The sequence below is a fragment of the Stigmatopora nigra genome, chromosome 5, assembly GCF_051989575.1.
Source record: "Stigmatopora nigra isolate UIUO_SnigA chromosome 5, RoL_Snig_1.1, whole genome shotgun sequence".
Taxonomy (NCBI): Eukaryota; Metazoa; Chordata; class Actinopteri; order Syngnathiformes; family Syngnathidae; genus Stigmatopora; species Stigmatopora nigra.
Window position 1 is genome coordinate 1,312,020 of NC_135512.1, and position 27,981 is coordinate 1,340,000.

The window sequence follows — 27,981 nt, forward strand, 5'->3', positions numbered from 1 at the left end:
AAATTATTCCACATAAATTATTCCACATAAATTATTCCACATAAATTATTCCACATAAATTATTCCACATAAATTATTCCACATAAATTATTCCACATAAATTATTCCACATGAATAAGTAGTCAACGCAAATAAGTAGTCAACATAAATAAGTAAGTAGTCAATATAAGTCGTCAACATAATAAACAAGTAGTTAACATAAGTACTCGACATGAGTACTCGACATGAGTACTCGACATGAGTACTCGACATGAGTACTCGACATGAGTACTCGACATGAGTACTCGACATGAGTACTCGACATGAGTACTCGACATGAGTACTCGACATGAGTACTCGACATGAGTACTCGACATGAGTACTCGACATGAGTACTCGACATGAGTACTCGACATGAGTACTCGACATGAGTACTCGACATGAGTACTCGACATGAGTACTCGACATGAGTACTCGACATGAGTACTCGACATGAGTACTCGACATGAGTACTCGACATGAGTACTCGACATGAGTACTCGACATGAGTACTCGACATGAGTACTCGACATGAGTACTCGACATAATAAATAATTAGTAATATGTAGTCAACGTAATAGGTAGCCAAAGTAAATAGTCAATATAATAGAAAGGTATTAGTCAACATTGAATAAGTGGTCACCTAAATAAGTAAATACAAAGTAATTAAAGTGGTTATCAGTAAGCCTTGATTAGGTGCAGAACTCCCGTTGAGTTTTTTTGACGGCTCTTGGGGAAAACTGTCCTTGAGTTTGTTTGTCTTGGCTGTTATGACCATTTAACACCTGCCAGAGGGCAGCAGGTCAAAGAAGTGGAAAGGCAGGCCTGTATGCTTTTTGACCACAAATCCACAAATCATTCTCTTGTGTTTACTCTTTGGTTTCAGGGGAAAATTGTGCATCAAGTATTAAGCATCAAGAGCTCATTCAAGCAAAAAGTGAGGCTGGAGCAAATCCGATCGTTGACGGAAGACATCCGCTTCTATTACAAGCGCCTGCGAAACAATAAAGACGAATTGGAGCCCAGGCGCAAATCCAAGGTACAAATTTGCTATCCCTTTCCATTTTCATCAACAATAAATGGAATTTGTCTTCTCTTTGCAGGTTGCAAATATTTATTTTGACGCCAGGTTGCAGTGTGAAGATCACTGCTACGTGGGACTGCCTTTCGTACTAAAATGTAAGTCTTGTCGCCTCTATGTGGCTCCTCCCAACTCAGGATCGCCATCCCGTATTGAGCCGAACATAAGACGATGTTTTTTTGCATTGAAATAAGAATGGCTGTTGCTCGTCTTAAAATCGGGGTCGAGACATTGTAACTTTTTACAATATGAGATACTTTTATAGTGAATGCTGAACACTTCAGTTATTGCAATTTTGTTGTTTTATCACAGTGGATTGGTTCATTTACAAATGTCATTTCAAAAATAGAATCAAAACAAGCCTTTATTGTCTTTATACACAGATGAGTATAACAAAATTGGTGGTGGTACCCCACAAAGTTTTCGTTTACCCAGTAAAAAAAAAGTAATATAAAAAGTCACATCAACTTTAGTCTACACATTTTAATGTTCAAATTTTAAATTAGATCTGTTTTTTTTGCTTGATTTGAACGTAAAACAATCTCCAATATATTGTTCCAATCATTTGTTTCAGATGAACAGTCATTATTTTGTGTCTAAAAATTGAATTTGCTGTTCAAAATAGTCTTGAGCTATAGTGGGTCATCTTATATTCGGGTCAATATACGGTATTGGCGTATTAAACACAGACAAATTGATATATTGTATGATAAATATAAATTTGACATATGGTGTAAGGCAAAATTGAGTTTTTTTTCGGATTCCTTCACCCTCATCAGAAGAAAAAGTAACAAAAATATCTCATTTGTTGCAGCTGAATCAAAACCTCATGGGATGGCGCTCCACGAGGACATCTGGGACGCCGATGTGGATCTCCACCAGAAGCTTCTCAAGCGATGGCAGGAGTTGAAAGCACACTCAGGCCACTTGTAATATATTTATTTATTTTTCTTCTCTTGGTAGCCATTAGCCCAAAACAAGGCTATTTACACAACGCCATTTTTTTGGTCCTCTCTTTCCCCGAAGAGTGGAGACGGCGTTCGAAGTGAGCACGGATCTGCAGAAGAACGTGGAGACAAAAATTTCTGCCGAGCTGACCTGGCCCAGTGTGGTCAACTCAAGTCGGCGCATCACGTTCCCGTTGACCAACACAAACAGCTCCTCTGTTGAGTGGCCCACAACGCGCCTCTTGTGCGCCGGCTAAACTCGCCCAGGAATGTCTTGAGGTGTCGTTAAGTCTCACTCGCTGTACGTCTCTCTCGTGTCTTTAGGAAGAAGAGGTCACGCTCAAGAATCCAGCAGACGTACCCGTCTACGTTCAGGTTCTGCCTCTGGCGCTGCTGCCCAGTCCTTCGGTGTTTTCTGGAAAATTGGCTGACAGGTTGGGAAGTCCACCGTGGATTTTTTTTAATGTCTTTTTAAGACGGATTGACACGTTCTGATTTAATTATTGAAAGGGTTGAACTAGTCATTGGTCAAATAGATTTTAATTATTTTGAGGAAACATTTTGGAATGTTCTTGAACAAATGCAAACATTAGATGAGATTTTTTTAGAAATTTTTAGGAGTTTTTTTAGAGATTTTTAGAGATTTTTAGAGGAGATTTTTAGAGATTTTTAGAGGAGATTTTTAGAGGAGATTTTTAGAGATTTTTAGAGATTTTTAGAGATTTTTTTAGAGATTTTTTTTAAGAGATTTTTTTAGAGATTTTTTTAGAGATTTTTTTAGAGATTTTTTTAGAGATTTTTTTAGAGATTTTTTTAGAGATTTTTTTAGAGATTTTTAAGAGATTTTTTTTAGAGATTTTTTTAGAGATTTTTTTAGAGATTTTTTCAGAGATTTTTTTAGAGGAGATTTTTTAGAGATTTTTTAGGGGAGATTTTTTTAGAGATTTTTTTTAGAGATTTTTTTTAGAGATTTTTTTAGAGATTTTTTTAGAGATTTTTTTAGAGATTTTTTTAGAGATTTTTTTAGAGATTTTTTTAGAGAGATTTTAAGGGGAGATTTTTAGGTGAGATTAGATTCGATTTTAGATTTGATTTGATTTTAGATGAGAGCTGTGTGAGGATAAAGTGGTTCAGAAAATGAATGAATAATTGTTTCACGTGCATGTACTAATCGAGTGTACCGTTAATAGCTTTTCAAATGTCAACATTATGATTTTGGCCAACCACATTGACTGAATTCCACTTAAAAGACCATCCATCGTGGCCTGTGCCAAATACGTAGCAATATTTACGCTATACTTAGTCTGTAGAACTCTTAACCTCTTATTTATTTTCACTCCCGTTAAAACCAAACAAAAACTCTCTCTTAGGTGGAAAGCAGAAAATCTGTCCAACATCAATATTGACACAAACACACTTGAGTTTCAAGTGCAAAGAAACCAAGTGAGTAGCCACCACAATCCGCCATGTTAGTCTAACCAGTGTCTCAATGGAATTTTTTTTGTCTGCTTTCCAGACGATTCCAGAAAAAAGGGGCGGCAGTTTTGCCGAGGGATCGAGTCGATCCTCTGCGTACAACTTGATCCTGATGCCCGGAGAGGTCAAGTCGTTCAACGTGAGATTCACGCCCGTCCGCAACCATAGCGTCTCTTCCGTGCTCATCGTCAGGTAAAAAAATAAACGCTCGGTTGGCCACGCCCCTTGACTCTTTTTTTTTAAAGTGTCCCATCTTGCCGTTCAGGAACAATTTGACGGTGATAGACTCCATCTTCCTCCACGGCCACGGTGCCGTCGAGAACCTGAAAGTGGCCGGGAAGGCTCCGGGCCGCGGAACCTTTCTGAGGTTCAAGATGACGGAAGCCATGCTGAGGGAATGCGTAGACCGTGAGTACCACCACCTTGACTCTACTTGTTTGGACAAGTATTAGGAACTTGTTTGAGTCTCAGATTTGTGGATGAAACTGATATTTGAAAAGACAAGTTGTGTGAACTTTGACTCACTTCTCGTGCCTTCAAAAAAAGCTCTGATGCATTTTATTAGTATACTCCATTGCCTGGTTAGGATTAAAATGTTTACAGTAATTCCTCGAATATCAAGGTTAATGTAGACCAAACATCTCACCAGTATATATGTGTATATGTTTATATATCTGTATATATGTATATATACATATACATATATATATATATATGTATATATACACATACACATTTATACACATTTATACACATGTATACACGTATACACATGTATACACATACACATTCATACACTTATACACACTTATACACATTTATACACTTATACACACTTATACACACTTATACACATTTATACACACTTATACACACTTATACACACTTATACACATTTATACACATGTATACACATGTATACACATGTATACACATGTATACACATGTATACACATTTATACACATTAATACACATTTATACACATAACAACTAAGTCAAATAAGAATATGGAAAAAATATATATAATGGCAGAAAAAAATCAAATTAGTGAATTTGAAATTGAAAAACCCACTTAAATATATATATATTTTTTATTTTTTTATTTTATTTTTATTTTATTTTTTTCCACTTAAGTGCTGAGTTCTGCTTGAAAGAGTGGGTTCCATTCCACTTATTGGTTTTAGCGTAAGCCATTCTTGCTACTAGGATTCAGAACTGAATTTTGCCGTTTTTCTGATTTCAGAAAAAAGACCCAACAAGGAGCTGACCTTCACGCTGAAGCGAATGTTCCGGGTAGAAAACGCGGGTCAGCTCCCCGTCACCATCCGCTCGGCGGAGATCAACGGACAAGCGTGCGAAGGATTTGGATTCAAGATCGTCAACTGCGAAGAGTTTGTCCTCCGACCCAACGCGTCCAAAGACCTCATCATACTGTGAGTGCGTGGCGAGGGGGCGTGGCCACGTGGCCTTTTCCAAAACCACCTCATCCCTAACTTTTGTCCTCTGTCAGGTTCACGCCGGATTTCACCACGTCTCGGGTGATTCGCGAACTCAAACTGGTGACGTGCGGCGGCTCCGAGTTTGTCTTTGTCATGAACGCCTCGCTGCCCTATCACATGCTGGCGGCGTGCTCCGAAACGCTGCCCCGCCCCACTTGGGAAACGCAGATCTGCTTCGTGGTGTCCGTGGCCATGAGGTGAGCACAATTGAAAATTAAATTGAATGCTTTTATTGTCGTTTAAGTAGTCAACATAATAGTCACAACATAGATGCGTAAGAAATTGCACATATAACAACAATAAATGAACGGATAAATAATCAATAGATAATAATAATAATAGACAAATAAATCATCAATAAATTTGAAATAATTTGTCAACATAATTAGTTAGTTGTAATCAACATTAGTAATCAAGATGAATAGGTAGTCACATAGATAAGTTTTCATAATAAATTAGTTGTCAACATAGATTAGTAGTCAACATAATAAGAAAGTACTACTCAACATAGATAAGCAGTCAACAAGAAGAAAGTACTACTATACATAGAGAAGTTGTCAACAATAAAAAAGTACTACTCAACATAGAGAAGTAGTCAACATAATTAGAAAGTACTACTCAACATAGAAGTAGTCAACAATAAAAAAGTACTACTCAACATAGAGAAGGAGTCAACATAATTAGAAAGTACTACTCAACATGGAGAAGTAGTCAACATAATTAGAAAGTACTACTCAACATGGAGAAGTAGTCAACATAATACGAAAGTACTACTCAACATAGATAAGTAGTCAACATAATAAGTTAGCAGTCAACATAATAAAGTACTACTCAACGTAGAGAAGTAGTCAACATAATTAGAAAGTACTACAGAACATAGATAACTAGACAACAATAAAAAAGTACTTCTCAACATGGAGAAGTAGTCAACATAATTAGAAAGTACTACTCAACATGGAGAAGTAGTCAACATAATTAGAAAGTACTACTCAACATGGATAACTAGTCAACAATAAAAAAAGTACTACTCAACATAGAGAAGTAGTCAACATAATTCGAAAGTACTACTCAACATAGATAACTAATCAACATAGATAAGTAGTCAACATAGTAAGAAAGTACTACTATACATAGATAAGTAATCAACATAATAAGAAGGTACTACTCAACATAGAGTAGTCAACAATAAATTAGTAGTCCACATAGATAAATAATCAACATAATACTTGTATAATGTCAATAAAAGCATTCTATTCATCGTAATAAGTAGTCAACATAGAAAAGTAGTGGACCTTGAAAAGTGGTTAAATAAATATGTCACAAAGTGACTAGCATTAAGTCTTGATGAGGTCCTCCTAATGGCAAACCCAAATCCATCACTCTTTGTATTTGTGTCCGCAGTTTTATGTTCGTGTTGGTGATCGGCACGGCCTTCGTGGAGGCCTACAACATCTGGGAACCCTTCAAGAGACGCGTATCCGTCGAGCCCAACTGCTCCATGGAGACGGGGAAGCCCTTTAACCTCAGGGAAATTGTGCAACTACACAGTGATTCAAAGTCAGTCAACACGTCAACACAAGGAGATTCCTACCTGTGACCACCATTTTTAAATTTTGCATTCCAGTGACTCATCCCAAAACTCCAGGAGTTTATACACGTCCAACAACGTATCCACGCGCAGTCGCCACGGCAACAGCAGGGCCCTCTCCGACTCCGACGTCCACGAAAAGCGTTCCAAGATCAGCCTGGGCCGCCAATCAGCGCCCACGCAAACTAAAGGTGGTAACGGAACTTCGGGTCAGGACGCCGACTGTCAGCTGACCAATCGAAAAGCACGAGGCGCCAAAACGGAGGGTCACGGTTTGGCGCCATCGACGACGACGTTGCCCAAGGGCGGGGCGGCGGAGGATGGGGAGTACGCCAACCTGGTCAACGCCATGGATACTGACCGCCACCGTCCAGAGTCGCACGTGGAAACGCAGCAGGACCAGAGCTCGCAAAATAAAGGTGATGCTTTTATTTTGGAGGGGAAATTTATAAAGGTTTTATTTTGAAATTTTAATAATAGCCAGAAATTTTAATAAAAGGCTTTTACAAGCACTTTTGGTGCACTTTTTCATTGACGTCTTTAGACTAAACATAATTATTCGTAAATGTGGTAAAATGTTAAATTGTTTATTTTGTTGTGTTCAAATGTTATGAGGAAGATGGGAATTTTAAAGACTGGAATTTAGTATTAACTTTTAAGGCAGTAGAAAAAACTATTTATATATGTATATATATATCTATATTAGGAGGGACTTTTTATTCTATCTTATCTATGATTAATATGGAAATATAGATTTATGTAATGGGAAAAAGTTTGTATTTATGAAATAAAGTTTGAAATATAGGTATATATTCAAAAGTCATGAAAATTTGTATTTTAAGAATTTTTTGAAAAAAATGCCATCTATTTTGTTAGGCTAAGGCTGTAATATGATAAAAATAGTCTTTTTTGTTATCAAATAAATAAATATTAAAACAAAAAAATTAAAAAAATTCTAAATTTTTTTTCTTATCAAATAAATAAATAGAAATATTTAAAAAAAATACTAAATACTCCTAAAATATTAATATCTGTAAAAAAAAGAATATGAATATCTTAAATAAAACATGATTAATAGCCATTTTTCTTTTTCTCACCAGTGTTGGAATCCAAAGGGAAGCTTCGAGGAAAAACAAAAGCACAGAAAAAGAAAGAAGAGAAAATCAGAAAATTCTCGGCCAAGACGTCCAGCGACGAGCTCAAAGACAACATGGCCGACATCGACGACAGCTCCTCCACCACCACAGAAACGTCTAATCCGGACGTGGAGACTCTAGTCAAAGAGGTATCCCAAAATCTAATTTTATTTAATCCCCTGAACCAAAAAAAACTTATTTTCTTTCCATTTAGGAACCAGCGAAAAAGAAAGGGAGGACAGGAATTGTGCCAAAAGAAGACACGAATACAAATTGTTTTATCAAAGCTAAAGCCAAGAAACACAACGCTGCAAAAAAAGAGCTTCAAGTGGACAAATCCAGGTTTGATTCCAATTTCTAACCATCTCACTTTTGTTATTCTGATCACATCATAAGAAATTTGGCCCAAAAAATGCAAAATAGGCTCACCCCTCTTTAAAAAAAATGAAACAATCAATCAAAATAAATAAATAAAAATAAATACCGTATTTTCAAGACTATTCGGAGCATCGTATTTTTAGCCGCAGTGTCAATAACAAGTGCTATTTCTGTATTTTACACATTTATTGATAGTTCCGGGGATTATCCCTACCTGGATCTGATGGAGAACAAGCCACGCAAGAGTTTGACCTTCAAGCCCCCCCAGCCCCTCACCAGCCCCCCGAGGACAAAACCATCGCCCAATCCTAAATGTGAGTCCCACCTCTCCTAAAAACTGAATTTTCTCACCGTATTTATCAAATTATGCGACTTTTTTTGCGCTTAAATTAGACTTGACATCCACTAAAAGCCATAATGTGCTCCATACGTTAATTTATTTCAAAATAAAGAAAAAACAAACAAATCAAACCCTAAATAACATTTATTTTGACGTCTATCAATGAAATTCAAGAAAAAAATCAAGTGTATCTTGCATTAAACGTGAAAAAAGTCGCTTAGTTGTGGCTGTAATTGTTTAGTTCAGGACGCCGCCATCTTTCCTTACACTTCCTGGTTGTACTGGTCACATGACTTCCTTTTTTAACTTGTCTACATGCAGTTAAAACCCTTAAGGAATGTTTAATCCAGCAATTGATTTATCAAATATCTCAAAAATATCCTGTGCAATGATTTTTCTGAATATTTTCCCTTCAAATTAACACATTTGTATTAAAACCATGAATATGGAGATGAAAATTGTGAATCTATGCGGCTTATACGAGAGAAATTGTCAAATTCAACATTTTTAAGGGCACGGCTGTTACCCAGAAGCGTGTAAAAAGCCAGAAAATACGTTTTTTGACTAACCTGAATGCCTCTTTCTCTCTAGTCGAAGGAAAAGTGGAAGAAAGTCCTTCCTCTCTACTGAGCAAGTTACTATCCAGCAGCTCCATGCAAGAGCTGGGCCACAGTAGCAGTTCAGAGGGCGAGAAGGATTCGGCCCCGCCCGAGTGGGACATCCCCATTTCCAAAAACAGCGTCCGTGAGTTAAATCGTTGGCTTGAATTGGAAGAAAGGCAAAGTACATTTCTAAAAATGTGCAATTGTGATTGTTAGAAGCAGACAGCCTCCAGCAGATCTCCCTTCAAACGTTAAACGCCGACCCCTTCTTGAAACGATCGTCCACACCCGGGGGGGCCTACTCCCCGCCGCCCGCCTCCCCCAGCTTGCTGTCTCGTGGGAGTTATAGCAGTGTCCTCAACAGCATTAAGTAAGTGGGAAATCGGATTTTTTGGGGGGTGCAATAAATAGCCAGGGTGGTGTATTGGAATTGACGATTCTTGAATTCTCGAAAATTGAAAGAAGGTACAAACTTGATTCCAAAAACAATGGAACTGAGCAAAAATTGAAAATACCACAAACTGATGAAAAACTCTTAAAATGATAAGTAAACATTTTTTTTACATGTACAGTAATCCCTCGATTATTGCGGTTAATGTAGAAAACACATGGGCGCGATTGAAAAATCGCTGTCACCCCTATTTAGAAAAATTTGAAAAAAATATATATATAAATATTTTTTTTTAATATGTATAAATTTTGTAATATGTATATTTTTTTAAATATGTATAAATTTTGTAATATGTATACATTTTGTAATGTGTATACATTTTTTAATATGTATACATTTTTTAATATGTATATTTTTTTTATATATATACATTTTTAATATGTATATATTTTTAATGTGTATATATATTAATATTTATTTATTTTTTTAAATATATTTTTTAAATATGTATATTTTTAAATATATTTTTTTTATTAGTATTTTATTTTACCTTTGTGTTGAGTCCCAGTAGCAAGCAGAGGAAGGGGGAGTGGTTTCTACTTTCAAGTTTCAGCTTGGATTTTCAAATTTTTTTGAACTTACCAAAAAAATGTAATTAAAAAAATAAAAAAATTTCCTCCAGAAAACAAATCTGCGATGTAGTGAAACCGCGATATTCGAGGGATTACTGTACACATTTAAACGCAATGAATGAATACATTGCAATGATTATTATAAGAAATATTTGTCTTCAGTCGAAAGTAAGAGTGACCATGTTTGAAACTCAGTCCTTGGTCTTTCAGCGAGGTGAACCCCAACAAAGCTCCGGGAAGTAAAACATGCTCGGCTTTGCCTCTTCCCGGTAAAAACGGAAACCCCACCTTTGCTGCCGTGGCTGCTGGTTATGACAAAAGTCCAGGTAAGAGCGCACTAGCCTTAGAATAACTTCAATCATAACTGTCAATCCCATTTGTTTGGATAGTGCTAGCATAGCAGCCTTGTCATCATAGAATGTATTATTACTATTGGTTAGCATTAGCCGCTGCTAAAGCTAACCACTGATAATAATAAATCAAAGTACAAAGCAGTTTGTTGAATAATACTGGTGAAAAACTTTAATTTAATAAGACAAAATAACATATTTACATCAATAGTCTTACTTTGTTGAACTTTGTATTTTAATCTCTTAATTCCATTTGTCTCCACTAGGTGGTTCTGGACCGGGCAGGGTCGAAGGTCAATCAAGAATTCTGGCACACATGACGTCGGTGGAAAGTGACAGTTCTGACAGGTAGTCATGTCCATTAGGACAAACAAATGTCCCGTCCCCAACAAAATAATTAACGTCCTCGTGTTTGTAGTTCGGGGTTATGGAGTCCCATGCACCTGGTGAACAGTCCCAGCTTCCACTCGGCCAACTCCTTCACGGCTTTTGGGCCCAACAACTCCTTCAACCTGACGGGAGGTAAGACGCAAATCCAACGAGATCGGCCATTTTGAATGATTTTATTGTCGTTGTACAAGTCTGATGCCATTCATGGCTTATTTATTCGAATACCACGCCATGTTTTGATTGCATACCGTATTTGCCTTTAAAATACAGTGTTCCCTCGCTTATCACGGTTAATGGGGACCGGGACCCCCCCGCAATAAGTGGATTTCCGCGAAGTAGGCGTGCCCCTTCAAAAATGCTTAAAGAAACGTATAACACGTGCACAAAAGCACCACCAACATCGTAGTAGTCCCGATGGAGGATCTTCTGCAGTTTTTTGCACGTAAAAAACATGGTTATTGGGAGTTGTGAACATTGTTTTTTTGATCCAGTAAACAGCTATGACGTCATCAATGCCATTCCTCAACTCTCACCATATTATTGACCATTTCTTTGATGCAATTATTAATTATTATTGAATATTTTGTTTCCACCTCTTGTAAAATGATGTCATTTATAATTTTTACTTAATATCTTTAATTTTTTTTATTTTCCTGAACTCTCACCATGTTATTGACCATTTCCTTGGCCTTTTTTATGCAATTATTAATTATTATTGAATATTTTGTTTCCACCTCTTGTAAAATGATGTCATTTATAATTTTTACTTAATATCTTTAATTTTTTTATTTTCCTGAACTCTCACTACGTTATTGACCATTTCTTTGGCCTTTTTTTGATGCAATTATTAATTATTATTGAATATTTTGTTTCCACCTCTTGTAAAATGATGTCATTTACAATTTTTACTTCATATCTTAAAATTTTTTTAAAATTTTTTTCCTGAAAAAAATCCGCGAAGCTCTGAGTCCGTGATAGCTGAAGCGCAAAGTAGCGAGGGAACACTGTACTTGATGTACAGTTAGTCGCATTCAAATAAAAGTATGAGAGTTAATGCAGTAACAGGCAACTTTGGTGTATTTAGTTTTCAGCGAAATCAGCCTCCAGAAACCCCCAGAACCCGAGTCCAACTGGCCCGACTTCCACAACACGGTGGCGTCATCCATCTGGGACATCCCCAGCCCGGACCCCTTGCACTCCTGGCCCAGTAGTTCCGCCTCTCCCACCGTGCCCACTTCAGTAAGACTCCGCCTCCTCCTCTTAACCAACCAATCGTAAGTACATTTTCAGTTTTTCTTCGTTTTTGTTTTTTTACACTGCGACAGTCACTCCTGGGAAGCAGCCACAACCCGTGGTCATCCGGCTCGGCTTTCGGAAACTCCATTTGGTCGGCCAGCGCCGAGCCTTCGCCCTCGCCCTCGTTGCGTCCCTACTCCCCCGCCGCCGCCAATTCGCACGCGCTGACGGAACACCTGGCGCGCGGCCCCCTACCCTCGCCGCCGCCCCCCTCGGCCGGCGAAATGGGCCGAACGTACAACCCGTGGAGCATGTGGCGACCCACGCTAAGTCGCCGGAGTTCAGAACCGTGGCCCAGTTCCTCGGACGATGCCGGTTTAAACGGCACTTGAACGCCTCGTTTTCCTTTTTATTCATTGGGGGGGGGCGACACTTTTAGTTATTTTAACAGAGGTGAACACCCCCTTGGTTGGGCCATGCAGAATCTCAGTTCAGTATTAAAAAAAGTTCAATGGATTTCATGGTTTTATTAGGGACTTTTGGATCAAATGGAATTCGGCCAATCGCCCGTCAGATCCGATCGAAAGGTCAATTGGACTTCGATTGGACGTTAAAGAAAAACCCCTCCCTGTTTTAAAAGTTGAAAAAAAGTACTTCAGTTTGACGTTTCTACCATTGGGCCTCCATTTGTCAGGAAATTAAACAATAAAGGATTTCAGCACAGCAATTGCTTGTCTGATTGGCCTCCATTTTTGTAGTTTTTTTGGCCTTGCTAGCTAAGATAGTTTAGCTAAACAGCTTAGTGTTCGTAAGTAGTGAAAGTGTTCCATTCGTTTTATAATATATTAAACTTTAAGTTACAGAAAAGGGTCAATAAACAAATTGTACACGTTATACAAAACAATGTTAATTAGCAATACGATACCAGTAGCAATAGGGATTAACATTAGCGTTAGCTAATAGCATGTTAGCAATACTTGAAGAAAATGGTCCTAAATGTCACAAATGATTTTACTAAATAATACACATTTAGTAAATTGTGTAAATACTAAATTATTTTTTATTTAGATTATTTTTTATTTTATTTAGCTTTAGCCATGTGAAAATGCTTAAAATTAAAATGGCTTTCTCCAAAGCTTCTAAATTATTATTAGTTGTTTTTTTAAGTCATGAGATGTAGTACTTTTTTTTCCTGAAAGAAAACGTTGAAAAAAAGAAACCAATTAGGTAATAATGAAGTTTCCTTTATTTTGAAGTAGTTATCCATGCCAGTAAAATGAAAGCAATATAGGGCTCGTTTCAAAAGCAAAATATTTTCTTGATAAAATCTAAAAATTAGTCATTTCTCCCATATTTTTTTCCAGATTCTGTCAACCCGGAAGATGAATCAGAACACGACTAAAGGAAATTTCCCAATTTAAACGAGATTAATGGGCGTGTCGGTTTCCATTCTCAATGCAGCCGGCGTTCTCGGCGAGGGAGCCAATCAGCATCCGCTCCATTTGCTCCTTGCGGCATTTGGTGAAGATGGTGATGCTGTGCTTTTTGTTCAAGATCCCCACGCGGTCCAGCACCAACATCCCGCGGCACATGGCGCCTCGCAGCTCCACGCGGACGGGGCAACTGAGGCTCTCGGCCACCACGGCGGGTTCCAGGCAGGCCGCCACGGCGTACGAGTCGAAGGAGACGAAACCCGGCCCGAAGTAGACGTCGCGCTTTCGCCGCAGGACTTCGCGGGAAAACGCCCAGCAGTGTGACGTGATGTTCTTCATGAAGCGGGACGCAGCCGTGTCCTGGTTGGTCAGCTCTTCAAAGAACTCCTGTGGGGTTCGAGTGGGCGGAGCTTAGACATTTTCAAGAGTCTAAAGTGGCACTCAAGTCAATGAGCAGGTAACTATTATTATTTCTATTTAAATAATTATTTATATATTAAAGATTTATTTATTTTAATTTATATATATATATAAGTAAATACCAATTTAAAAAATATACATATATAATATATAGAAATATATACAATGTAATAAAATATAGATGTATAAATATATACAATATTAAATATAAATACATTTACAATATTAAAAATATATGTAATATATATGAATATATACAATGTAATAAAATATAGATGTATAAATATATACAATATTAAATATATATATACATTTACAATATTAAAAATACATGTAATATATATAAATATATACAATGTAATAAAATATAGATGTATAAATATATACAATATTAAATATATATATACATGTACAATAGTAAAAATATATAAATATATACAATGTTAAAAATGTGTATATATATACACATTATAAATGAAAAAAATATATACAACCCTATTTTTTTATAAATATATACAATATTAAAAAATATATATACACTATTAAAAATATATAAATATATACAATGTTAAAAATGTATATATATATAAACATTATAAATGAAAAAAATATATATAACCCTAAAAAAGGTAATAAATATATACAAAATTTAAAAAATATATATACAATATTAAAAAAATATAGAAATATATACAATGTTAAAAACACAGAAATATTTTTTTGTTTCTTGAGAGAAATATCTACTTTTATATCCTATATAGTTAAATATTGACCGTCCCACCAGGCAAAAATAGTGAAATCCAAGTACCCGAAAAACCATCTTACCCAAGACAGCGCGTTTCGACAGGCATATTCCCACGACGTCAAGTAGGTGGGGCACAAAAACTCCTCCAGAACCACGTAAGCCGCTTCGGGATCCATGGCAAAATTAAACTCCGCACTTGGAGTTAAGTTGCCTTTCCCTGGAAATTGCACACCCATATAGAAACCAAAAAATACATGTGCAAAATAGACAAAATGGCGCTAACGTGAAGAAATCGTTTTACCTTCCATATTTCCACCCATGATATAAAGTTCCTTGAGTTTTCCAGGGAAGCTTGGATCCATCTTGACTGCCAGCGCAAGGTTGGTAAGGGGCCCCAGGGCCACTAGGGTCACCTGTGCCCGAAAATCCACCTTTTAGTGCCACAGAAAAGGGGGCGGGGCCAAAAAAAGCCCTTACCTCCTTGGGGTTTTCCGCCACCAGGCGCAACATGGCGTTCACAGCGTTTTCTTTCTGGATTTTCTTTTCCCACCGAGGGTCTCTGTCTTTTAAAACGTCCCCGAGGCCGTCCATGCCAAAGTGGTCGCAGGGGGTGTCGTTGGCGGTCCCGACTAAGGGCCGCGCCGAACCCCGGAACACGGGAATCTAAAAAGAGGAAATAGTTTTATTTTCATTAAAAAGCATGAATTTTTTATAATAAAATGCTTTGTTTCATCGAAAAAAATGCAATTCTCTAAACCATATTTTTCATTAAATGACTTAAAAATAATTGGGTGAAGAGAAACTAAAAATATGTATATAGATTTTGAAAAATATGAATTTTACTATATAATATATATTTTTAAAAAGACCCTAAACATTTTCCAAAAGTACTAATTCAAATTTTTAATTTCTAAGCCTTTCTGTTAAAAAATGGAAACCTCACCGATAGAAAAAATATATAAATTGTCTGCAATCCTTGATTTTATTATTTCTCCTTAATTTTGTATTTTATTTTGAAAAGTAGGCATGCTGAGACTAACCTGTTCCCTTTGCCCCACTGCAAGCACGCTGATCACATTTTGACAGACGTCATCCAAGGATGCGTTCCCGAACACGCAGGTGACGGCCAGGACCCGAGCGTGAGGCGCCGATAGGGCCAATAGGATAGCCTGGGCGTCATCAATGCCGCAGTCCGTGTCGATGATGAGCAATTTCTCAGACATATTTCTTATCCTGTTTCAGAAACGTCACTTTTCCGAACAAAAAGAACTAAGTTCCGACTTTATTGAAGGGGATTTAATTAACATTTCTTCGCAGGAGGTAAGACGCGGAATTCATTCGTTTGATTGGCTCCAAATGGTTGAATCGGTTTAGGGGGAGATTACGGCGTCGTTGATAAAAAAAAAGTTAAGAATTTACTAATTTACTTAGTTTGACGTAATTGATTTTCTTATTCTCATGTTTTAAGGAAACTAACATTTGTCAACACAACTCTAGTACGTTTGAATTTTAAATTTTATTTAGCAAACAAATTGTTAGTTGACACCCTATATTTGAGAATGGTTTCACCCGGTGGCGCAAATCCGGAAGTTTCTCTTTCGTTCTTAGATTGATGTCTGAAAATCAAGCCATTGCTTTACATGTGGGTAAAATGTTTATATATAAATACTCTTTATAAGTAAAACCAAATCACTTCAAAAGTACGTTTGATAAGAAAAAGGAATTGAACGAAACAAACAAAACAATTCCACCTGCTTTTCATCCTGAGCCGATGTATTGACTGATGCCCTCTGAAACCTGAGGTGAAATATGTTTTTTTTCCCGTAAAATAACGAGTCAAATAAGTATTTAAACGAATCTGGTTGATGTTTTTTGAACTCTAAATTCGTTTTTAATGTTTACAGCATATGTGATTTGAATGGAATTGTTTTTCTTTGCCTATTAGATGAATGACGACATAGACAATTGATAAACTAGAACTACATGTATTTAACTAAGCAAACCATGTAACACGTAAAATCTATTATACATAGACAAGTACAAAATGTTAACCAGCTGAGAATATAAATTAAAGGCAAATAGATAGAATTTTTACATAAAATACCATCATTCCACGCATTACATACCAGTTGAAGGCGCATCAAAGTGACTGGTTTGGTAGAAAGAAAGCTCTGAGAACCAGTTTTTATTGTTAGACCTCACGCGTTCAGTTGTAAATTATTAAATTATTATGATTTGATTTTAACAGAAAAAGTCACATGCTACTCCACGTAGCTGAGGTTCATTCATAGGCACGGTATTATTTATCCATTATAGAAGCGGTGGGTGTCTCATCTAATCAATTCATTACGTTTAGATCGGTGACATTTTACCTAATTGATTCCGTATGGTATTCACGTGTTTTACAAAATAAAACGCTTTCGGCGAAGTTGAAAATCATGTAATATATACTAATATATAAGAAAAAATTTAAATCACATGATGGCATTGATGGCGTTAGTTTTTTGAATGGATTGGACGTCTATTAGCGTTATTTTTTTCACAGTGGTGTGCTTAGCTGGCGACCATTTTGGCTCAAGACATTGGTGGTTGGTTGGTAAGTAGATGTCAAAGAGCATAAAGTATTGCAGGTTATTTCGTAGTACTCTTTTTGTACCGTTGTTGCCATTACGAGTGTAAATAGGGTGTCAAGTTTGTGCGCTAACAAAAAAATATGTAATAAAGCAGCGTTAATTTTAAGGTACCGTATTTTCACGACTATAAGGCGCACTGCATTATAAGGCGCACCCACAATGAATGACATTTTTTCCATATATAAGGCGGACTGGATTATAAGGCGCACTGTCTATTTTGGAGAAAATTTAAGACCTTTAAGTGCGCCTTATAGTCGTGAAAATACGGTAATTTTAAATGATTATTTTTTCCTCAGGTTAAGGGACTCGTCCATGCCAAACGCACCCGAAAGTTCCCCGACTTCGTCAAAAGCGTCGAGCATGCAACGGCAAACCGTCGTTAGCGATGAAACAGCGCCCCGTCTGATCCCCACGTCCGCCCCCGTGACCCGGCGGGCTTCCAGTGGCGAGCTCCAGCTCCCCCGCGCCTTCCCGGTCACGCACTCCCGAGAGAAATTCTACACCGTCTGCTCCGACTACGCTCTGCTCAACCGGGCCGTGAGGAGGCAGGACGACGGGGACAATGTGGCCCGCGACTTCCGGCCGGGTCAGTCGGCGGCGGTTTCTGACGGCGACTGTGACATGGAAGACTTGACGGTCGTCGGGGTCGCCAAGACCACCCTAGCTTGGGAGATTGACACCACAGATTTCAAAGCAGTGCTCACACGCAAAATTAGAATGGGTAAGATTGTGGAATAACAGCTCCAAATGTAGAATTTCTAGGAAAATATGGAAGTACAGTGGTGTCTCTACTTATGAACGCTTTTACTTATGAACGCCTCTACTTATGAACACCTACTTATGAAAGTCTACTTATGAACGCCTCTACTTATGAACGCCTCTACTTATGAACGCCTCTACTTATGAACGCCTCTACTTATGAACGCCTCTACTTATGAACGCCTGTACTTATGAACGCCTCTACTTATGAACGCCTCTACTTATGAACGCCTCTACTTATGAACGCCTGTACTTATGAACGCCTGTACTTATGAACGCCTCTACTTATGAACGCCTCTACTTATGAACGCCTCTACTTATGAAGGCCTCTACTTATGAATGCCTCTACTTACGGACACTTCTACTTATGAATGCCTCTTATGAATGCCTCTACTTATGAACGCTTCTACTTATGAACGCTTCTACTTATGAACGCTTCTACTTATGAACGCCTCTACTTATGAACGCCTCTACTTATGAATGCATCTACTTAAGAACGCCTATAGTTATGAACGCCTCTACTTATGAACGCTTCTACTTACGAAGGCTTCTACTTATGAACACCTCTACTTTTGAATGCTTCTACTTTTAAATGCATGTACTTATGAAATATTCAGGTTAGAAAGATGAGATTTTTTACTTTTACTGGCAACAAAAAAGTTTGTATAACAATTTCCCGTTTAAGGCAGCGTAAAGAAGTGCGGCAGCAAGAAAATGAAGCCGGATGGCCCCAGCGGGAACCTTCTGGAAGTCCCGCCTCAGCCCTCGCTAGAAGATGTCAAGCAAAGAAAGGTTCTAGATCTCAGACGATGGTATTTATCTGCGTGTATATAACCCTATGTGAATTTGTGAGAAGTCAAGTGGCAATAATCGACTATTTCTGATTATTTTTTAAGATGTATAATAACTAAATAAATACATATATCTATATTTTTTCCCGATGACAGGTATTGCATCAGCCGGCCTCAGTACAAGACATCATGTGGGATTTCTTCGTTAGTCTCCTGTTGGAACTTCTTGTACAGCACGCTGGGCGCAGGAAATTTGCCCGCCATTTCCCAGGAGGAGGCGCTACACATCTTGGGCTACCAGCCGCCCTTTGACGACATCAAATTCGGGCCTTTTACCGGCAACGCCACTCTCATGCGGTACGTAACGGGAAAAAAATGTCCTCCACGTATAACTAGTCATTGATGAATGTACCCGTTTCGTCCGTCTACCTCCCAAGATGGTTCCGGCAAATCAACGACCACTTTCGCGTACGGGGGTGCTCGTACATCCTGTACAAACCGCACGGCAAACACAAGACGGCCGGCGAGACGGCCGAGGGAGCCTTGGCCAAGCTGACCCTGGGCCTGCAGGACGAGTCCATGGCTTACGTCTACCACTGCCAGAACCACTACTGCTGCCCACTTGGATTTGAGGCCACGCCCCTCAAAGCAGTCAAAGCATATAGGTAAGTCACCTAACATTTTCTTATTCATATTTACTGTAGTTTCTCGCATACATGCCGTATTTGTCGCTAAATAAAACATTGAGTTATTCAAGGATACGGCTTATATGCGCATAAATTAGACGAAACTGCAAAAAGGGACAAAGACCAAACGCCATGACGCAAGACAACATGGCCGATACGGTCATTTATTTCAAGATAGAGAAAAGACAAACAGATAAAATGCTTAACTAAGTTTAGGAATGAAATTCAAGAAAAAAAATTAACCGTATTTTGCATAAAACATGAAAAAAAACTCACCTATGCCTGCCATTGCTCGCTCAGGGCGCCGTTATCTTACCTAGGGATGACAAACTACACCGCTCTTGGTTGTACTGCTCACAGGACTACCTTTTTGAATATGGAGGTGAAAATTGTGAATCAAGGGGCGGCTTATACGAGAGAAATTGTCAAATTCAACAATTTTAAGGCAATTTTAAGGGTGCGACTTATACACGGAGGCAGCTAATATGTGAGAAAATATTGTAGTTAAAATATTTGACCTCGACAGGGGTCCTCTGCCCAGCAACGAAATGGATCACTGGATACTTATCGGAGAACCTAGCAGGAAGCATGCAGCCATCCACTGTAAAAAGTAAGCTTCGGCGTAAGGTCACAACGTTTTCCTGTTTAGCTCTTTACGGAGTTGTTCGTTATCCCGTAGGTGGATGGACATTGTGACAGACCTCAACACCCAGAATCCCGAATACTTGGACATCCGCCACACGGAGAAGGGAATCCAAAGGCGGACTACCAAAAAGGTAGCAAAATACTTTGTCTCCAGTACCCTGATGGGGATAAGTAGTACTCAAAATGAAGGAATGAATAGGCTTGCATTTACAATATGACCCAGATTGAGTCATTTATGACCCTGTTGCTAGTTTGACTGATGGGCAGTAAATCTTCGGATTTAATGATATTTGTGCTAGTTTTTGGATTGGAATAACATCGTAAATATTGATATTGAAAAGAAAATTACAACTTTGAACAGGTTTTTTTGTTTTTGAGACTATTTTTTGATGTTTAACTGCTAATTTATAGATATCAAAATGTGATTTATGACCATTGCAACATCAAATTTGATTTGTGGCTATCAAATCATGATACTACACATCCATATGGACCAAATATTGGAAGATCAGGCCTTCAGTGCCTTCTTTGAGATTGTTAATTAGACATGTTTTAAAGTGATTTATGACCCTCACTACCTGTCTCTCATTTTGCAAGGTGGGAGGCAACCTGCACTGCATTATGGCCTTCCAGCGGGTCAACTGGCAGAAGTTGGGCCCCTGGGGCCTCAACCTAGAGAACCTGCGCCCCTCCAGCGGCGAATCCGAAGACACCAAACGCTTCGCCCAACTTGGACGCTCGCACAGTACTGGCAGCCAAAAAGACGCCCCCTGGAGGCATCCAGACAACCGCCAGAAGAGCTCGCCCGATAGCGACATCGACGAAGACGACGGCCAATGAAGGAACAGCAATTGGCAAGGGACTATATTCAAAAACATGTGGTGATAAAGTGCACATTTTATGACCCTATTTTAGGACATCTAAATTCCATTCACATATTTTGCCCAATTTTTGCAGATTTTTGCAGATTTTTTTGGTGTTACGTTTCCAAGTCTTTAGTTGGGCAACGTCCTCGTAGGTGTCGTCGCAGCTGACCGATTTGATCCGGATTGACCCGGCAACAACCGCCTAGGAGGGAGGACATAAACACTTTAGGTCTTGTAGTGGCATTTTTCTTCAGCAGATGGCGCTATTGTGTAAGTAAAATACTTTTCTTACGCAGTGACTGTGTAAATAAACTTGTCATAGAATACAAGGCTTTTTTTTGCCTGATTTTTGTATACTTAAAGTAATATATTTAAAGTTGTACCTGGTAGTAAAATAGCTAACTCAGTTGAAATAGACGTCCTATTCATTTTAGCTGGGAATTTTAGTGTTATTATTCTTTGGCTAGTTAATTCAATTAAAATAGACATCCTATTCATTTTAGTACAAATCTGGAAAGTAGAATAAATATGAAAATATTACCAATCAAAGTAGCTCCTTGCTTTAGCCACGTGTCGCTAAGTGCTGCTATGGACGTTGACATTTCTGTTGATGTTTTCCATCTGAAATAAAACAAGATTTTTTAGAAAAATGAATTTAGATTTCGGTATTGTGATTGAAAATCATTTTACAAACTCCGAGAAAGCGTATTTTATATTTTTTTTTTAGATTTATGACTGTCTTAACCATTACTGTAGGGTTGGTTGCAAATTGATTTATGGCCTATCATTCATTATCTTTATTTATTTATTTTTTAAATGTGTTTTATTTGTTAATGGTGTCATCAGCCCGTTTATTTGACGTATGACTCGACAGGGTTTGTTGTTAGCTAAAATTAGCTAACAATTTAGCGTAGCAAGTCTACGAATCACGTTAAAGATCTTGTGACTTACCCATGATGGCTATCCCACTCCTCACCACTGTTGGGGTACACCACCCATTTCCTATCAGGGGTCCTGAGCGCTGTGACAGAGTCAAGTAGCGACTCCACCCACTTTGGAGGACAACAGTTCACGCCCACGGCGACCACCTGTGCGGACCTGTCGGCCACACGGACGCCATCTTGGTACAGGCTGCCATCGGACACTCGTGTCCCGTCCTAAAATGGATTGGGAGGGTTTAATGACCTCAACCGAGTCATTGCGATTGGTTTCCCGTAACCTTGCAAGAGAAAGAGATCCAGGCGTCGCAGTTTGGGAATTCTCGGAGAAGTTCAACCAATGCCGACGCTTCTTTAACGCTCGGGATGGTCTCCAGGGCAAAAAGTTCTGCGCCCGCCGCTGCCAAACATTCCATTTGGGGGCGGTGCCAAGATTTCAACTCCTTAAAAAACAATACTAGTTTGGATTAGATTCATTAGTAGTCATTTTGGGAGAATAACATAGTCTTAAAAGACGATATAATTAATTTTTTGCCAGGAATCTCACCTCTATGCTCATTTTCTCAGCATACAGGCCACTGTATTCCGAACCATCGTGGAGAAAGGCTCCGTAAGGTCCGATGGATGCAGCCACCATAGCCTTGCGGGCCGCCGGCATTCCAGAACCAAACGCCGTCACCGCGTCTATGGCGAGATGAAATCCGGAGGCGAGCAGCTCCCTGGCAGCGTCTGGACCAACGGCCAAGTGTTGGATGAAGCCTTGTATGGTGGCCTGATAGGTGGCGCTAGTGATGATGTCAGCCCCATTCTGGAGGAAGCTGTAAGCATGCCATTTTAATTACAGTTAAAGCGACAGTAACATATTTAGTATTTTTGTTTAACAATTGTGGGTGTACCAGTGATGAGCAGCTTTAATAGCTTGGGGGTTAGTTTGCAACAGTCTGGCGCTCCACAGTGGGTCTCCCTAAGCATATATATGAGACACATACAAATTTAAAAGAAAAAAGAGATTTTTAATGTAAATATAGAAGTTGTAGTTAGGGTCCTGGTCTATTTTTACCTGTAAATGTGCACCTTGAGCTTCCAATTCAGTTGCTAATCCACCGTCCAAGATCAAAACTCCCTCGTCGTTGATGTTATTTTTTAGTTGGGCCCGTAAACTCATGATAAACAATAAAGGGGTGAAGTTAAAGAAGATAAAGTGACCGGTATTGCCCCGAATGTTGTTGTTTACCTCCACGCTGTTATGTGGCTATGTTGTGCTTCCGGGTACAATAGTTGCATTTAAGGTTATCCGTATTTTTGGTAATCAGAGTTGCAACGTGTTTTGCACTCGATAAAATCGAGAAAATACTCATTTTGAAAGTAAAAGTACTTCATTTTTAATGTGTTTTTATAACTATACAATTTAAACGTATTAGACTTAAAACTCTGCCTGTTAGTAATACTTTTTAAACTGTAAGCTTTGTTATTCTCATGAACGCAACGCCATTTGTAGTTCGGTTTCTATAGAAACCTGTGGTGCATTCAAAATAATCAGAATTTTAATAATCAAACACAAGTAATAAACCTGAATGTATGTCGGTTTTCCAAACATTTGCTTCATTTTCCAAAAACATAGAATATAAAGTAGTTGTAGAAGTTAACTTTTTGGGCATTATTTAGAAACTTTATCACTTATTATGAGGTTAATGAACTCTCTCCGACTTTACAGTGACACGTCAACACACCACGAGCACACCCGGACTAGCAATCAACGTTGGACACGGTCAACATTTGGGACATGAGGACTTTGTTGACGCCGAAATAATGGATGTTGAGTGAAATTCGTCTTTTATACACAACATATAACGTGACACATTATCTGCTAGCTTTTCGTATTCTTTGTTTGAACAAAAACTCGTCAAATATAGTCCGTTTTTCCCGCATGGTAGCATCCACCGTTACCAGTACGGCTAGTATTGCATTCAAACGCGACAAAGCATTAAAGTTTCGTTTTCACGTAAAATGTCTCACTAATGTCGAAAACATTGTTACAAATGTTCGTTAGCAGTTAGACCAGCGAGTTTGAGTAACGTTTGGGTCCATAACGCTTCAGTTTTAACCTATTTTCTGTTGCTATGGGGATTGTTGGTCAAATTCAACAGCTGAGAACAATTAATCAATAATTGAAGAAAATCGCCATTTTATGTGCAATGGTTGAATTACACGTAATTACGAATGTTATCAATAGGGAGCGCTGCTCTGCTACATTTGTTATTTAGTGTTTCCTTTCGATAAAGTAAATACACGATTAAAAAAGCTGACCCTTCAGGAGAAAAAAAAGTACAGCAATGAATAAATTATCTCATTTCAATGTATTCATCATATTTATGTCTTAACGAGGACTATATTTGACGGGGTTACTAACAATTGGATAATTCTACACAATTTGATATATAAAGGAAATAATATAACTTAAAATTATACATTTTGATGCATCTTTTAATACATTGCTGACAGATAAATGAACAAAAATAATGCTAATGAGGGCCCGAGAGTTATTTTGTGAACTTGACGTAACTCATGTTTGTTTTTTTTACGGTCAAGGAGGAGAAAATCCGTTTCGCCTTCCTGGCCGATTGGTACGACCCGGTGGCATCTCTCCTGCGGCGCTACCAGCTCTTCTACTACCCCCATGACAGCTCCGTGGAGATGGTATGAACGCCGGCGAGGCAGTTGAGTAAATACGAAAATGTAACCTTATCGCTCCGCCATTTTAAGACTTTACAACACAAACCATGAAGCCTAAATTCTCGCGTTAATCCCTCTCGAATAACTTTTACCCTTTTCCCGTCAGTTTGACGTCAAGAACCAACGCATCTTCCTGCGGCGGACCATTTACAACCAACTGCCGCCACGGGATCTATTTGTGGGAAGCCGAGTGAACATCTTCTCGCGTCAACTCCACATCATCGATTATGCTGACAAGTTCACGGCCCAAAAGCTGGGATGCAAAAAAGAACGGTAAATCAGGCCTAGCCTCGTCAATGAAAGCTGTTTTGAGATTATTTTTGGAAGCTTCTTAAAGCAGAAAGCCAGCGGAACGGGATAATTAACCCAGATGAGGTCAAGGGATGATTTGTGGAGTTATTTTTAGAAAGATAACACTGTATTCTTTCTTTTAAAAGTGACTTATGAGTTGTTTGGCTTGTGATAAACGCAATTAAATGACGTGATGTCCTTTTTAGGACCCTCGCGCTGCTCAAACCGAATGGAATCAACAGGGTGGGCGATGTCCTGGAAATGGTCAACGCGGCTAATCTGATGATCACCAACGCCAAGATGGTGCACTTGACATGGTAATTTATTCTTTAAAACATGACTGCAGTCCTTGAGTTTTTGTTATTAGTGTCCAAAATAGATTTGATTGTTATCGTATAAAAAGCATGTGGTCATAGGTCTTCTGACATTCATTAAAAAAAAGGATAAACACATGCTAACGTCACGCAAATAATTATAGGGTACTTTTATTTATTTATTTTTAAAAGTAGCTCGGAAACACTTGAAGATTGAGGGGAAAAAAATGAACTTTAATTTTTCCGCATTGTTTTATAAGCCTGGCGGGTCTTTACTGGATTTTTTTGTAAGGCTTTACATTTAAGTACATGTAAAAATTGGCTCATAACACATAAGAATAGTCATTTTAGAAGTCAGGTTAAGTTAAGTTTCAATTTATTTAATATTCTTAACAAAAACAAGCCATTAATTGTTATTTTTTGTTTATTTATTTATTATTTAATGTGGCACGCAAACACTTATAAAAGATTGAGGAAAACATGACCTCTAGTATTTAACTCATTCACCATCAGCTGTTTTTAGAGGAGTCAACACCAGTTTTTCTGCATTGTTTTATAAGCCTGGCGGGTCAGATGTGTTTTCTAGACGTTTTTGTAAGTTTTTAAATTTAAGTACTTGTAATCGTTGGCTCATAACACATAAGACTAGTAATTCTAGAAGTCAGGTTAAGTTAAGTTTTGATTTATTTCGTATTTTTAACAAAAACAAGCCATCAATTGTGTTACTGTTATTTATTTATCATTTAAAGCACAATGTGGAAGTGAAAATTGTGAATCAGGGGCATCTTATACACGAGAAATTGTAAAATTCAATGATTTTAAAGCAATTTTAAGCGTGTAGCATATACATGGTGGCGGCTTATATGCGGGTAAATACAGTACATGAACGCTAATGCTATGTTTAGGAACAGACTGGCAGTTAATTAGCAATGATCACATTTATGTTCACATTCCTTAGGAGGTCCACTAAATTATTTGTTTCGGTCGTTTCATTTGTTTACATTTGTAAACAATAAGTTATTATTGTAGTGTTACAATATTTTAATCATTTTACGCAATTAATTGTATTTATTTTTATTTTTTTTCAGGAGCCAGGCTGCAGATTTTTATGCAGACCATCAGCCGAAGCCCTATTTCAAGTAAGTGGAACATAAATTGCTAACTCGGCTAACACAAACGGTGATTTAGAAAGACGGAATTGTTAAATTGGGCCAATGAAAATGAGGCAGATTGTTGTCGCCGGGCAGAGTAGGTCGTAAAGTAAAAGTCATGAATCACAACTGGTTAATAAGGTCAGAGAAAAATCGGCAAGAGGGAAAGCAGTTGTTTTTATAAGTGTAATAAATTCAGGCTGAATCGTAGTTAAGCAGATAAAAAAAAAGAAGAGATTGCATAGCTGTTGCCAGGCGAAATACGTCGGGCTGAGTCACGGCTACCCCATGGGCCAATGAAAAAAAGAGCAGTCGGTCGTTGCTAGGCAAGTTCATTGTGCGAAAGCACAATTGGCCAATGAAGACAGATGGCATACCGTGTTTTCTGGCATATACGCCGTATTTGTCGCCAAAAAAGGATGACTGAATCAAGGGTATGGCTTATATGCGCACAAATTAGACTTGACATGCACAAAACGACATAACGCAAGACACTGCGGCCATTTATTTCAAAATAGAGAACAGATAAAACGCTAAACAAAATTTATTTGAACGTCTATTAATGAAATTCAAGAGATTTTAGGGCAATTTTAAGGGTACAGCTTATGCGCTCAGGCAGCTAATATGCGAGAAAATACGGTGATTTCGATTTACTAAAATTTATATTCATTTATATTCTGTAACGGGTATTCAATATGCACAATTTCTCCCTAGACCAGGGTTGGGCCCGGGGCAACATTGACCTAAAAAAATTGACAGACGGGCCGGGTTAGCACAAGATATGACACAAATAAAAAAGTGCATCCGTTAACATTACATATGAAAGATAAACTTAAAAAAAGGACTAAAGTATTAACATACTCATCACTCATCATTAAAGTAGAGAGTACAAAGTCAAGTAAAAACGAATGTATTAAGAAATATTAAAATGTCATTTAAAAAAAAGATAGAAGGGCTGTAAAACACGAAAAACAAAAAGAGTGGACAGAACTACTGCCACTGGTTTCTGCGTGACGGCGCCATCTTGGGGGAAAAAAACATGATTTGGACAACGTCAGTGGGCCGGATTAAAAAGCCTAACGGGGCCGTATGTGGCTCGCGAGCCGTAGTTTTGCGCTAAACCAATGAAAAGTTAACACGGGGCAGAGTCAAACACAGGAAAACCTGTTACAAATGTGTATTTAATTCTGAATATAAGACTAAAACTAAAACAGAGTGATATGTAAATGTTGTGAAAATGCATTTTTGTTGCAGTACACTGGTGCAGCAGATGACGTCCGGTCCCGTGGTGGTGTTGGAACTGGTGGGCGACGAGGCCGTGTCCGTTTGGAAGAAGATCTCGGAACCGTGGGAATCGGTGGGCGACGACGAGGCCCAGCAAACCCCCTGGGAGCAGCTGGGCCCCGAAATCGCACACGCTTCTGATTCGCTGGCTGCTGCCGCTAAAGTAAGTTCTCAACTTGTGGGTCAAATTTCAACATATTGTCCAAATATCTTTTCATGTTCCCTTC

The 27,981-nt window shown here is 38.3% G+C and overlaps 5 protein-coding genes across 9 annotated transcripts in view; 3 read left to right on the forward strand and 2 right to left on the reverse strand.

The window, feature by feature from the left end:
* tmem131 (transmembrane protein 131) overlaps positions 1–12,792 on the forward strand; it is a 29,910-nt gene extending 17,118 nt beyond the window's left edge. For both annotated transcript variants that reach the window (XM_077716946.1, XM_077716947.1), the window contains exons 20-41: positions 905–1,057; positions 1,122–1,197; positions 1,914–2,028; positions 2,126–2,264; positions 2,371–2,480; positions 3,417–3,489; positions 3,563–3,714; positions 3,788–3,930; positions 4,767–4,956; positions 5,034–5,219; positions 6,424–6,579; positions 6,647–7,029; positions 7,711–7,895; positions 7,961–8,088; positions 8,320–8,438; positions 9,056–9,208; positions 9,283–9,436; positions 10,300–10,415; positions 10,706–10,787; positions 10,858–10,961; positions 11,914–12,068; positions 12,155–12,792. In XM_077716946.1, the coding sequence (XP_077573072.1) occupies positions 905–1,057; positions 1,122–1,197; positions 1,914–2,028; positions 2,126–2,264; positions 2,371–2,480; positions 3,417–3,489; positions 3,563–3,714; positions 3,788–3,930; positions 4,767–4,956; positions 5,034–5,219; positions 6,424–6,579; positions 6,647–7,029; positions 7,711–7,895; positions 7,961–8,088; positions 8,320–8,438; positions 9,056–9,208; positions 9,283–9,436; positions 10,300–10,415; positions 10,706–10,787; positions 10,858–10,961; positions 11,914–12,068; positions 12,155–12,457 (3,375 nt within the window). In that variant the 3' untranslated portion in view covers positions 12,458–12,792. The remainder of the gene's footprint in view (positions 1–904; positions 1,058–1,121; positions 1,198–1,913; positions 2,029–2,125; positions 2,265–2,370; positions 2,481–3,416; positions 3,490–3,562; positions 3,715–3,787; positions 3,931–4,766; positions 4,957–5,033; positions 5,220–6,423; positions 6,580–6,646; positions 7,030–7,710; positions 7,896–7,960; positions 8,089–8,319; positions 8,439–9,055; positions 9,209–9,282; positions 9,437–10,299; positions 10,416–10,705; positions 10,788–10,857; positions 10,962–11,913; positions 12,069–12,154) is intronic.
* Positions 12,793–13,473: 681 nt separating this feature from the next.
* LOC144196612 (inosine-uridine preferring nucleoside hydrolase) lies at positions 13,474–15,954 on the reverse strand. Its single transcript, XM_077716959.1, has 5 exons — positions 15,704–15,954; positions 15,141–15,326; positions 14,965–15,076; positions 14,744–14,880; positions 13,474–13,885 (listed from the first exon to the last, which is right to left on the reverse strand). The coding sequence occupies exons 1-5, from the start codon at positions 15,884–15,886 to the stop codon at positions 13,493–13,495; spliced, it is 1,011 nt and encodes a 336-aa protein (XP_077573085.1). The 5' UTR covers positions 15,887–15,954; the 3' UTR covers positions 13,474–13,492.
* LOC144196608 (basic immunoglobulin-like variable motif-containing protein) lies at positions 15,728–21,670 on the forward strand. 2 transcript variants are annotated; one of them, XM_077716951.1, is made up of 8 exons: positions 15,728–15,782; positions 17,593–18,017; positions 18,741–18,867; positions 19,003–19,203; positions 19,284–19,511; positions 20,059–20,142; positions 20,212–20,308; positions 20,775–21,670. In XM_077716951.1, exons 1-8 carry the CDS (start codon positions 15,763–15,765, stop codon positions 21,015–21,017), a joined length of 1,425 nt encoding a protein of 474 aa, XP_077573077.1. In that variant the 5' UTR covers positions 15,728–15,762; the 3' UTR covers positions 21,018–21,670. The 2 variants fall into 2 exon arrangements, with proteins under 2 accessions (XP_077573077.1, XP_077573078.1); XM_077716952.1 differs by lacking the exon at positions 15,728–15,782 and adding an exon at positions 16,293–16,465.
* LOC144196610 (uncharacterized) lies at positions 21,063–23,553 on the reverse strand. Its single transcript, XM_077716956.1, has 7 exons — positions 23,042–23,553; positions 22,878–22,945; positions 22,529–22,799; positions 22,263–22,424; positions 21,995–22,200; positions 21,585–21,664; positions 21,063–21,245 (listed from the first exon to the last, which is right to left on the reverse strand). The coding sequence occupies exons 1-7, from the start codon at positions 23,144–23,146 to the stop codon at positions 21,157–21,159; spliced, it is 981 nt and encodes a 326-aa protein (XP_077573082.1). The 5' UTR covers positions 23,147–23,553; the 3' UTR covers positions 21,063–21,156.
* Positions 23,554–23,648: 95 nt separating this feature from the next.
* Positions 23,649–27,981, forward strand: part of nme7 (NME/NM23 family member 7) — a 23,466-nt gene continuing 19,133 nt past the window's right edge. For 2 of the 3 annotated variants that reach the window (XM_077716954.1, XM_077716953.1), the window contains exons 1-6: positions 23,649–23,796; positions 24,571–24,678; positions 24,821–24,987; positions 25,212–25,322; positions 26,408–26,458; positions 27,725–27,917. In XM_077716954.1, the coding sequence (XP_077573080.1) occupies positions 23,791–23,796; positions 24,571–24,678; positions 24,821–24,987; positions 25,212–25,322; positions 26,408–26,458; positions 27,725–27,917 (636 nt within the window). In that variant the 5' untranslated portion in view covers positions 23,649–23,790. Of the gene's footprint in view, positions 23,797–24,570; positions 24,699–24,820; positions 24,988–25,211; positions 25,323–26,407; positions 26,459–27,724; positions 27,918–27,981 lie in introns of all 3 variants that reach the window. The other variant, XM_077716955.1, reaches the window with a different exon arrangement.

Bases quoted from the DNA above. Each gene is read 5' to 3' on its own strand.
- LOC144196612 (XM_077716959.1), bottom strand. From the start codon at position 15,886: ATGTCTGAGAAATTGCTCATCATCGACACGGACTGCGGCATTGATGAC. The intron at 15,077-15,140 runs GTAAGGGCTTTT...TTTCGGGCACAG, and splicing joins TGGCGGAAAACCCCAAGGAG to GTGACCCTAGTGGCCCTGGG. The intron at 13,886-14,743 runs GTAAGATGGTTT...CGAACCCCACAG, and splicing joins GTCGAAACGCGCTGTCTTGG to GAGTTCTTTGAAGAGCTGAC.
- LOC144196608 (XM_077716951.1), top strand. From the start codon at position 15,763: ATGCGTTCCCGAACACGCAG. The intron at 19,204-19,283 runs GTACGTAACGGG...CTACCTCCCAAG, and splicing joins GGCAACGCCACTCTCATGCG to ATGGTTCCGGCAAATCAACG. The intron at 20,143-20,211 runs GTAAGCTTCGGC...GTTATCCCGTAG, and splicing joins GCAGCCATCCACTGTAAAAA to GTGGATGGACATTGTGACAG.
- LOC144196610 (XM_077716956.1), bottom strand. From the start codon at position 23,146: ATGAGTTTACGGGCCCAACTAAAAAATAACATCAACGACGAGGGAGTT. The intron at 22,800-22,877 runs GTACACCCACAA...GCATGCTTACAG, and splicing joins ATTAAAGCTGCTCATCACTG to CTTCCTCCAGAATGGGGCTG. The intron at 22,201-22,262 runs GTTACGGGAAAC...AATCCATTTTAG, and splicing joins GGATCTCTTTCTCTTGCAAG to GACGGGACACGAGTGTCCGA.